General features: G+C 43.3%; 1 protein-coding gene and 1 pseudogene across 2 annotated transcripts in view; one reads left to right on the top strand and one right to left on the bottom strand.

Moving 5' to 3' along the window:
• Positions 1–587: 587 nt before the first annotated feature.
• LOC123146721 (uncharacterized) lies at positions 588–711 on the bottom strand (annotated as a pseudogene).
• A 3,083-nt stretch (positions 712–3,794) lies between these two features.
• Positions 3,795–11,186, top strand: part of LOC123145830 (amino acid transporter AVT1A) — an 85,338-nt gene continuing 77,946 nt past the window's right edge. Inside the window, exons 1-12 of one of the 2 annotated variants that reach the window (XM_044565330.1) lie at positions 3,796–4,111; positions 4,967–5,229; positions 5,322–5,536; positions 6,198–6,221; positions 6,381–6,561; positions 6,645–6,864; positions 6,948–7,083; positions 7,170–7,189; positions 7,304–7,449; positions 8,166–8,209; positions 8,458–8,520; positions 8,621–8,917. In XM_044565330.1, the coding sequence (XP_044421265.1) occupies positions 3,924–4,111; positions 4,967–5,229; positions 5,322–5,536; positions 6,198–6,221; positions 6,381–6,561; positions 6,645–6,864; positions 6,948–7,083; positions 7,170–7,189; positions 7,304–7,449; positions 8,166–8,209; positions 8,458–8,520; positions 8,621–8,713 (1,593 nt within the window). In that variant the 5' untranslated portion in view covers positions 3,796–3,923 and the 3' untranslated portion in view covers positions 8,714–8,917. Of the gene's footprint in view, positions 4,112–4,966; positions 5,230–5,321; positions 5,537–6,197; positions 6,222–6,380; positions 6,562–6,644; positions 6,865–6,947; positions 7,084–7,169; positions 7,190–7,303; positions 7,450–8,165; positions 8,210–8,457; positions 8,521–8,620; positions 8,918–11,186 lie in introns of those variants that run through there. The other variant, XM_044565331.1, reaches the window with a different exon arrangement.

Genomic DNA, 11,186 nt, shown 5'->3' with positions numbered 1-11,186 from the left:
ATGTTTGGGAAATAAAAAAATGTTCATGTTTTTTAAAAGCTAGTTTATTAAAAAATGTAAATGAAATTGAACAAAATTTTGCCAATTAAAAAAAAATTCATGAATGGAAAAATATCCTAAAAATTCAAAAACAGGCCGCTCGGACATACTTTGGATTTTTTATGTCCCCAATTATTTGTATGTCTATATAAGTCCCCAGTTCAAAAAATCTATATACATCCCGATGTAGCTCATATTTAAATATCTAAAAAGACTTATATTTAGAAACGGAGGGAGTATCTAGTAGATGTTGTACGAGTGTGTGCATGCGAACATGCTATGCGTTGCACTATGTATTGCCCATGACACCTACTAAATATCACATTCGCACAAAATTCTTTTGTGTTAATTGCTTTTGTATAGTTATGTATGATAATTCTATGTTGTATTAATTGTTATGCGTAGGTATACACACCATTATATCCCTAGTGTCCTAATGTTTTATCTCAAATGTGCTCTATGTCAGACCTAGTCAGTTTGCATTTTATTGTTACTCCAAAACTATAACATGCAAAAACAATAGAGCCAAAATTTAATTTTAGAAATTGGCAGGGGCCGCGCGGACGTGTGCCCCTCTCCCATAAATTAGGACGCCCAATCTCCCACTAGAGAAGATTAGTAGATCAAATGATCTAGGCCACGACCCTTCATGATCGACCGTGACGCCCAACCTCCCACTAGAGGAGATCAGTAGATCAAATGATCTAGGCCACAGCCCTTCATGATCGACCGTGACGCCCAATCTCCCATTAGAGAAGATCGATCTAGGCCACGGCCCTTCATGATCGACCGTTGACCCTGTCCGTTGTATACGAATGCTGACTGCTAACAACGCCTGCCGCACGGTACCCTGTTAGGGTAAGCTTGGTTGCAACAACTTCGCAAGAGCTCATAATATAGTTGGCTTCCCTGCCCTCCTCGCTCCTCCGTTGGCAAGGTGGTAGTAAATAGATTTTTCTTGGTAGAGGTGGTGGTAGATAGATCACTGTGGGGTGCAAGATCGTGGGCCCGTTTCCTGGTGGACTTTGGGTCCGAGCGGGCTAGAGTTTCTTACAGATGGACCGTGCGCCTCTCTCTCGGGCCAGCGCAATCTCTTACACGTCGAGGATAACCTCAACAACAACAAAACAGACGTCGAGGATTAGGGATGCGTGTCGCTGATAGCGATCTCCGACTAGACTCTTATCTCATCTTCCCCCGTCCTGCTTCGAACAAAACACGCTATTCCACTCCCCGCATCACACATCTGCAAGCAATCCTATACTCAACTGATTAACAGCCACAAGCAGCCCTATATACGAGCAGCACGCATCAGATCAGATATTCAGATAGGCTCTACACGTCATCATCGGTCAAAGTCACCCGTTGTCATCCCAACACCGTCCCTTATTACAAGTCATAGAAAACTAGAGACTGCAGGTGGCTGGCGGTGATCTCATCTCGCCACATGCGCACACGAATATCCCATGCGATGCGGATGCGCGCGCCACGCTCGCGAGATCGATCTGCTCAAACTCAAATCCTCTGCACCTTCATCCATGTTACCCAAACTGCAAATTGGCACCGCCACAGTTCGGGCAAGACGCCATGAGCCGAGCTTGCTAGTTCGGGCAAGACGCCACGCCCATGTACGATACGATTCGAACGAGTCGAGCCTGGCCGTCTGCCCGCTTCCCGCTTCATTTGTCCGCGAGCTGCGTGTGCTTTGCAGGGCTCTGACCTCTGAGAGGCACATCACATGATCGACCGACCGTGCTGGTTAGACGCCACGTCCCTCTGCGCGGGGATATCATTTTCATTGTCCATCTCCACATGGCGCGCGCTGCGAGTGAGAAAGTCGATCGTCTTTTGCGTGGACATCGATCGACGCTGTCAATACGCGATGTGTCTGCTAGTAGTTCGTACGCGTTAGCTAGCGTCTGTCGTTCAGCCTGCCCGATCGACTCTGCGGCCGCTGTTCCGAGATTAGCATGTCCGCACATGCGTGAGCGTCAGAACTGAGCCAATGCGCATTGCGGCCTTCTGAGCCGAACGGCTTAGGAAAACCAGATCCCAATAAAACTTCCCTTTCGGGAGTTTGAAAAGGGAATTTGGAGTAGTTTTCGTGTGTGTTTTTTATCCCAAGTTGAAAGTTCAGCCGGGCGAGGCCGTCGGGTCCTCTTCCCTCCGCTTGCCGCTCCAGCAGCAGCGGGAAGGTGGGGGAGCCCGGCTCTTTCCGCCCGGTCCATAGATAGGTTTAGGATAGGTAATGTCGGGTGACGGCGCTAGTTCGGCGCCGACGTCGTCACCGCAAATAAAGTTCTTCGGGCCACCGCCTCAACGACATTCTTCACCGGTGTCGAGGAGCCATGAATTTGTGTTCAAGCGAGTTCTTCAAGACGGCGATGGAGATCTTGCTCAGGCTCTTGTTTCTTCGGCTCCGTCCGCTTTGTGTCGCCCGCTTCTCTAGCGTCGTCCCGGAGCTGGAAGTATGTGTCTTGGAGTTGGCCAACGCTACAACGCCAGTCTTGTTCAAGGGATGGTCCACATGGAGATTTGGCATGGAAGATGGTTGCTGATTCTGGAGTCCTGCCACTTAAGGACTTCAAGACTGCGATTCAAGATGTGTGAAGTATTTCTTCGGCCGACGACATACATCGACATGTTCGATGCCACTTTGTGACGACGCTGTTCAAAGGCTCATAATGGAACTTGGCCGCTATGGCACTATCTTGGATCTTGGCAAGTTGGAGGCTTGTGTTTCTCCCCTCCAGTGAACACTTTGGCGATGACGGCGTCTGGATTCTTGGGCCGTGATGATGTTGGATGCAGGAACCCAAAAGATAAGTTTTAAAAATCAATTTATGAGTTTTCCTGTAGATTTTCTAATGTGTTGTCTCTTCCAGATGTTCCAAAGAGAACCCATGTATGTTGGAGAGCGATTAAATGGCTCCCGAGCTCATCTGCTCCTGCGCATGAACAGTAAAATCAAATGAAATATTAGAAAATTTCAAAAAAATTCAAATTGTTTTTGCATGGAAGATGGTCTAGTGCGTGAGGTTCGTGCAAAATTTCAGCTCATTTGGACATGTGAGCAGCTCTCAACAAAAAAAAAAGAAAAAAATAGGGTCTGAGAAAAAAGTTTACAGTTTTGCATTGTTCGGGACAAATTTTGTTACTTTTGCTGAGAGCAGCTCGGATGTCCAAATGAGTTGAAATTTTGGACGGGCCTCACACACTAAAATATATTTCACACAAAAAAATCTGAAATTTGTTTAGTATTTGTTAGATTTTATTGTTCACCAAGATCCGATGAGCTCTCGATCCGAAATGGATATTTGTGTATGAATGATGAATATACGGTACTTCTCCTAAAAAAGAAAGCCAGGCCTAGTCATGCTCATGCACGTGATAGGCAGCACACGTACGTGCGCTATAATAATTCAGGCAAGTCATTATCTGGGTCCCACAGGTCAGAGAGAGATGAGACGTGCGTGCACCGCGCGCGGCGCCAGCGCCAGCGCACGCATTCCCGAACATGCCCGGTTTCACCGCCACGCAGGTGACAGACAGACAGGACACAACCTCCAATCGAGCAACTTCCTCCACCCCCACCACTCCTCCCCTCACACGTGGCGCCGGGGCCCACACGTCAGCGACAGCGGCAGCAAGCCAGCCGCGTGCCGGTTGCCGTAAGCAAGCGCAGCTCACGCCGCCTTGTCGCGGCGCGCGCGAGCACACCATCTCCAACTATTTCATCCCCCCTTCCAACCCCGCTGCTTGCTCGTCCAAAAACCACGCCCAATAATTTTACCTCCCTCCCCTACCATCTCCATCTCCTCTGGAAGCGTCGCGTGTGGTCCTACCCAAATCCGCCACGCAACCCGGCATTTGCGCCACTTGTGATGGCGGCGGCGGCGGCGAGGCAGCGGAAGGAGGAGGAGGACGAGATGCTGCTGGACGACGGCGACATCGAGGAGAGCCCCCGCGACAGCTTCCGCGACTCCGACGACGAGGGGGAGGAGGAGGGGCGGGGCGAGGACGGCGACGGGGTCGGCTCCTTCGAGTCGCACCAGTGGCCGCAGAGTTACCGGTACGTGCGCATTCTCTCTCCCTGCTCTATCGCCTCATCTCAATGACTCCGTGCACTCTGCTGTGTTATTACTGGTTAAGTGTTCGATCGCGGTGTGGTCTGCTCTGCCAATTTTGGCCGCTATTCGGTTAGATTGCTGTGGTGATGAGAGTGGATTTGGTTGGCTTCGGTGATTGGGAATGGCCGACAGAGCACTAGTTAGTTCTGCATGTGGATTCACTGGATTGGCCACTGACGAGTCTGGTTGCACATCCGGGGCTAGCTTTTTTCGATGAAGACATCCGGGGCTAGCTGTCCATGTTTAATCGATTTTCGGGAAACACACATGTCCTGATCCAATCTCGGAGTGGCCTAGAGTTCACTGACACTTGGGGAATGGTCTGATCTGTTCGACCAGATGACCAAGGTTGACTGAAACCACTGACAATGATGAAAAAAGGGGTAGGAAATAGAGTATGTTTTCTCTAGCTTCTCCTAGCATCAGTACGACAATGTTGTAATGATTTTATTAAATTTATAGTATTATTAAAGTGCAGTGTTCAATGTTTGGCACTACCTGTACACCTGGCAGCAGCAGTACTATATTACCAGTATGTCATACTAGTACGTAGTATTATTTTGCTTCATCAATGGCTCCCGTTTTTGTACTGACTGGTGTAACAAGAAATAAAGCATCATTAATGGATGCCTTTGCTGGCATATCTCAGTATAGCTGTCCGTACTCAAGAATGCCAGCAGCTTGTACAGATTGCACTTTTTCTTTTTGTGCACAAAACTACAGATGGCAGTTTTCCTGTTCGTGTACAGATAGAGTCATACAGACGGCATGATCACGACGTGGTGTTCATTTTGCAGGGAAACAACTGACACCTACACAATTGCCGCGTCTCCCATCTTCGGTTACCTTGGTCCTTCAACCAGCAAATACTCAATCGATGGTGGCCGCAGTGGCCTGGCTTCTGACCTCAGGCTGCCTTTCATCTCGGATAAGCTAGAATCTGTCAAGAGCCTGCGGCGACATCTTCTTGGTTCAGTCAGAGATGAGAAGCTCTCATTTCAGTATACTGGAGAGATCTACGTCGGTCAAGGGTGCAGCGTAACACAGACAGTCTTCAATGGTAACTACAAATATCCAAATATAGAGCAGCAGGGGTGTTCAGTAAACTACAAATATGCTCATATTTGACTGTCCTATGTTTCTTTTCTATAGGTGTTAACGTACTCGCTGGTGTTGGCCTTCTTTCTGCTCCGTTCACAATTCATGAAGCTGGATGGGCTGGTCTTGCAGTTCTGTCTGTTTTTGCAATTATTTGCTGTTATACTGGAGTTCTTCTCAAGCATTGTTTCGAGAGCAAAGACGGTATTGCAACCTATCCAGACATCGGGGAGGCCGCCTTTGGAAGAATTGGCCGCTTGATCATATCTGTAAGCCCTGGCTTCTGTACAATATTCTACTGTGTTTGGCTGTAAGGTTGTGTCTTCGATGCTATACTGACTTGATTAGTGAAAATGCATACATTTTTCTAGGTCGGTATTTTTTTTTCGAGAATGTTTTCTAGGACGGTATTATTCGCTTTGTTGGTATAAACTAACTTAAATTATTTGCACAAGTATCACTTGGGAACAACACAGACATATCTGGTGTGCCCACTCCTCTTTTGCCATTTTGTTATGTGCTTGGTGTTAGTTTGACAACCTAATCCTTGCTGGCTCACTGCCACATCTGAAAAAATCACAAGCTACCATAAACCTTATCCTTGCTAGTTGCTAGATCATTGCCGTATCTGAAAATTCACAAGCTATAATAAAAACCTGCTGATTCGATCTAATCTCTAGATCCCTATTCCTATTTTTTAAATGATCACTAACCACTTCAGACTTGTAAGGCAGAAGTTTCAGTCTTACTTTTTTTAAAGGAGGGAATGCCTCCGGCCTCTGTCTATTTTCAGTATTAGCTGCCCCTACCTCTAGGCTGAGAAAAATGCGCATCTAAGTATCAAACCCCATCTGTCTTACCTTCATGCATAAATTATTTTTTCTTTGGTAAGCGAAAAAACACTAACTGATGTTTACTCTTTTTTTGCAGATTATTTTGTATACTGAGTTATATGTAAGTGGCTTATTTCAACGTGACTTGTATTTTCCAAAGTTTTCCATCTAATACCTTGATTATTGAGCAAAGCAAATTACTGAACTGTTTTAGAAACTTATGTCATGTATACTTCTTGGGAAAGAAACTTTTGTCTCATGCATATTTTTTTGGATGCAGTCATACTGCGTGGAATTCATTATACTGGAAGGTGATAATATGACATCAATCTTTCCTGACGTCAATATTAATTTGTTTGGGATTCATGTCGACAGTAAACATTTCTTTGGAGTGTTAACTGCACTGGTAGTCCTGCCCACAGTATGGCTGCGAGATCTGCGAGTGCTATCATACCTTTCAGGTCTCACTACTCCTAACCTGCTTAATTAATTCTGTTACGACCATCATTAGTTAGCTATTAACATGATTTAATTACTTGCGCAGCCGGTGGTGTGATTGCAACTCTTGTGGTGTTTATATCTGTCGCTTTAGTCGGCACCACTGAAGGTGTAGGGTTCCATCAGACCGGGGAAGCAGTAAAGTGGAGTGGCATGCCCTTTGCAATTGGTATTTACGGTTTCTGCTACTCTGGGCATTCGGTATTTCCTAATATCTACCAATCAATGTCTGATCGCACAAAATTCCCTAAGGCACTTTTCATATGGTATGCATGAACAAATGTCTTACCTTGGCTAGTTTGATGTGTAATGGTCAAATTCCTCAAGTATGGATAATTGTATTGTGCAGCTTCATAGTTTGCACAGCGATATATGGCTCGTTCGCTATTATTGGCTATCTCATGTTTGGTGACAAGACTCTGTCGCAAATAACTTTGAATCTTCCAAAAGAGTCATTTGCCTCGAAAGTTGCTCTGTGGACCACGGTAAGAATTATGCTCGACTTTATCTTAGCTCCTGGTATTGTAACTGTCTTTCCTTAAACTTGATCATTATTTTTTTGGTGTTTCAGGTGATCAACCCTTTCACCAAGTATCCTTTGGAATTTCTATCGTCAAACTTTGTAATGTCAAGGTTTCTAGGATTATGTTGATTTTCACTGTACCTAACTCCATATAGAACAGCTTCTTCCTTAACCATAAACAGATTTGCCTTGTTGTTAAACCCATTGGCTCGGAGTTTAGAAGAGTTGCGCCCTGAAGGATTTTTGAACGAAACAATCGTCTCTATTATACTGAGGACGAGCCTTGTGGCGTCAACTGTTGTCATTGCATTTCTTCTTCCATTCTTCGGTATGCTTATACCTTTGTTCAGCACTGATTATTTTTGCTATGCATTTTTTTAAGATTGTCAAATCTTATGCACATAGAATGCGTACTTACCATCCTTGGTTTTGTTGTCTTCTGCAAATGCAGTCTTCACTGCCAATCCATTGTACTTCTTGTAGTATGTTTTATTTGCTTTGCTTTTCTTGAAAACCCAGTAAATTTCCTATGGACACGCATTACTTTGGAATGATGGATGGTGCATAAACTTTACATGCAATTGTTTCCCTCGGAAACAGCTAAATGCAAAGTGGCTCATTACAAATAATGCAGTACCAAGATTAGTAGTTGAAAACAGCATCTTGATTCATTGCATTTTCAATATTTTTTAACTCCATGCTCCTGGAAAATTAACACTTTCATAGTGTTAGGACTTGAGATCAATAATGGGCAGTGACCTGCTCAGATCGGTGTTTAGTTGAGGACTGGGTTATCTTCCTTTTAGGAAAAAATAATTGGGGACTTCCTGTAGGCTCCGTTACAGGTGCAAATATTCCTAAAACACTTCCTTCTTTTAGGGAACTCCTAAAACACCTCTGCTTACTATAGTACTATGCACTTCAGCTGCTTAAGCTATCATCTGCTTTGTACTTTATTATTGGCGGCTCACAGAAGACTTCTTTGAGAACACATTACAGAAGAATTATACTGTGCATTCCTGATTTGCATGTTGCATATTTCAGGTTTGGTGATGGCTCTGATTGGATCCCTGCTCAGTATACTTGTGGTATGCCATTCTTTCCCCCACTTAATGGCCTATATAGCTGTACTAAGCTGCACATAATAAGAAAATCTGTAAAAAAGATCAAACTCGTCAAACAACATTTTTTGGTGTGCTAAAATTGACTGCATCCATGTGGGCTGTTCATGAGAATAATAGTCCCATCCTCCAAAAAACAAACCTACAGTTGCGTAAGAAATACAGATGACAAAGTAACGGATGTGCTCCTTTTGACTTTCTTTGCATGATTACAGGCAATCATAATGCCCGCCTTGTGCTTCTTGAAGATCACACAGAATAAAGCCACACGTACGCAGGTAAGATATAATTTACCATAAGCTTTCCAAGATTCCTTCTCTTCTGGAGATGATTTCTGAACACTCAAGATTTCTCTCTTCATACCATGCGGTTATTCAGGTGATTGCAAGCGTCGTTATAATAGTGGTTGGAGTCATCAGTGCCACCCTCGGAACGTACTCCTCGGTGGCCAGCATAATCGGATACTATTGATTCTTCCAAGGCAATCTCTTCGACAGCTCTCAGTACCGTCACTCTTGCCAAGAGTTTTTGCTGTGTATCATCGAATTTTACCGTGCTCTATGTGTACATCCTTCGACCTGGTATAGTCGATTTATAAAGACTGCATCTCTAGCAACAATGCATTATTGTTAACATTTAGCTGCTATATCATTTGGTGTACCATATTTCTGCCAAGCCCTGCGGTTTAAATATTGCCTTTTTTTTGGGGTGGGGTGGGGTGTGGGGGGGGGGGGGGGCAACTTTATTAACCCGAAATATTGTTTCTTTCTATTTATTTATTTTTAGGGGAAAAGCCAACTTTATTAACCCGAAATATTGCCTGCTGCTCCGCTTTTTTTTCTGAGTCGAAGTTTTTTTTTGAGGCAATTCTGAGTCGAAGTTGCTCCACTAGTTTTGCGGCCGAAATGGACACAGTAAAATGGGTCAGGATGCACCCCAAGGGCTTATGGCAGGTGGTTTCAGTAGGTGGGCTGGAATTTAGGGCTCGCGCCAGCTGGTGATATCTGTACGTGGGTTGGGCCTTGTTTTGTTTCTGCCTCCTGTGCACTTTGAACAAGCAGTCGTGCAGATCATTCTGATTTCTGAGTTTCTAAAAAGCTGAAAAAAAAATCATGCAAAATCTCATAAAAATACGACCATTTGCAGTATGTATAATAAATCTCTACTATTAAAGAGGAGTTTGTTGGTTTTGCTTCTATCCCTCTAAGCAAATTCTTTTTCAAACCATGCGATAACTTCCATTGTTTATTTTTTCAAACCGACTCCACCACCTTATTTCTGGGGCAAGAAATCCCTTGTAAGGCAATCAATAGAAATCAAATAAACCGCCGATAACAAGAAATCTCTTGCAAGCAAACAACAAAATAAAATGAACTCACATAGTTCTATGTATACAGTCTCATCGCATTTTTCCTTATCTTTTGACTACGGATTCCTTCTCTTCACAACATATCTCAATCTCAGTCTAATCAAAAAATCTCTACGTTGACCCACTAGGGTAAAGTTGCCCTCGTGAAACACGGGTATTTAGCTTGTAAAATTATAAGTGAGCAGTACCATGTTATCGTCCACATATAGTTTTACACAAAGTGCTCATATTTTACGATCAAATTTTGCATGTCGACAAGATATGGGACAAGTTATATCCATGCGCTTAACTCAACTAGATAACTGTCGCAGCATGGGAATAAATATCCTAGGGAAGTTTTAACTGGGGAACGTTCCTGGTTAGGAGGTCCCAGGGAATGGCCCCACAACCATTGAATCCAAATCACGCGGTTGGTAATTTTTTTTAAAAAAATTGATCCCATTATTTTTTGTGTCATGTGGCAACTTTCTCTTCTGATCATGGCAATTCCTGTAAAGTTGCCATGAAAAATTTAGTTGAAATTGTATGGAAATTCGAGCTTTCGCTGGTAAAATGCTCTCAGGGAACGTTCGTAGGATATTGGCGTATTCTAGTAGGTTAGCTTGTGATTTACCTACCAATTTATTATTAATATGATTATATAAAAGAAGTTTATTTAGTAACACTTAGTTTTATCTAAAAACACATATCAATAAGAGGTGGGGTAGTCGAGGCATTTTTTATGGAAAAACGGTAAAAAAAACTAGAGAAGGAAGAAGAAAAATCAGAATGGGTAGAGTGAGGAGGGGAATGTACATAGATGATGTGCTGGAGGGGGAAACCATCTTCTTCATCACCAAACCTTGACTCTCAAGCTTCAAGATGAGTTGTGGGTAGTTGATCCCTTGGACTATGGGTTCCTAACACTAGCCAAAGTTGTAAGCTCTCCATCTTGACATGTTTAGATGTTCAGTACAATAGCTATATGAGCTACCATACATGATTATGGTTAATATGATGTATTCACATCAGTGATGTTGATCATGTGATGAATTCTTATTTCTTTATGTTTATATATAATATATGCATGCCATCTTGTTTGATTTATAGATGTATATTTCTCTCCGGTTACTTGTTTACTCTTGGTTAGTTCAGATCGGCAATCAGTAGTGAGAGAGGTATGCATTAGTTGGGTTCAATCTTGCAAGTAATCTACCACGATGATAGAAAGTGAAAAAGCTTGTATATAATTGTTGACACTAAGGGTTAAGGTTTATTCGAGGGCTCATTGGAATCCCATATACACAAAAATATGTCATTCTGCTGCCCAAAGCAATTACCTGTGTTCACACTTAATGTCCCTATGTTCACACTTAATGTGTGCAGAGAGATCAATGGGCTATTTATGGTTTCTTGGTCTAGTATTATTACACATGTACTGTTTGTGTAGAATCAACACAATCATATGTTTGGGAGATATTTCATTACACACTTTTTCACGTGATTATGTTACTTACCGCATTTTTCACATAAAATCCATCAGTCGAACAAAATTGACCCAAAAATAAAAGTGAGTCCGTGTGCCTCGCGCCAGTA

The sequence above is a fragment of the Triticum aestivum genome, chromosome 6D (genome assembly GCF_018294505.1).
Source record: "Triticum aestivum cultivar Chinese Spring chromosome 6D, IWGSC CS RefSeq v2.1, whole genome shotgun sequence".
Taxonomy (NCBI): domain Eukaryota; kingdom Viridiplantae; phylum Streptophyta; class Magnoliopsida; order Poales; family Poaceae; genus Triticum; species Triticum aestivum.
Note: the sequence above shows the minus strand (reverse complement) of the source record. Positions and strands in the feature narration are given on the sequence as shown.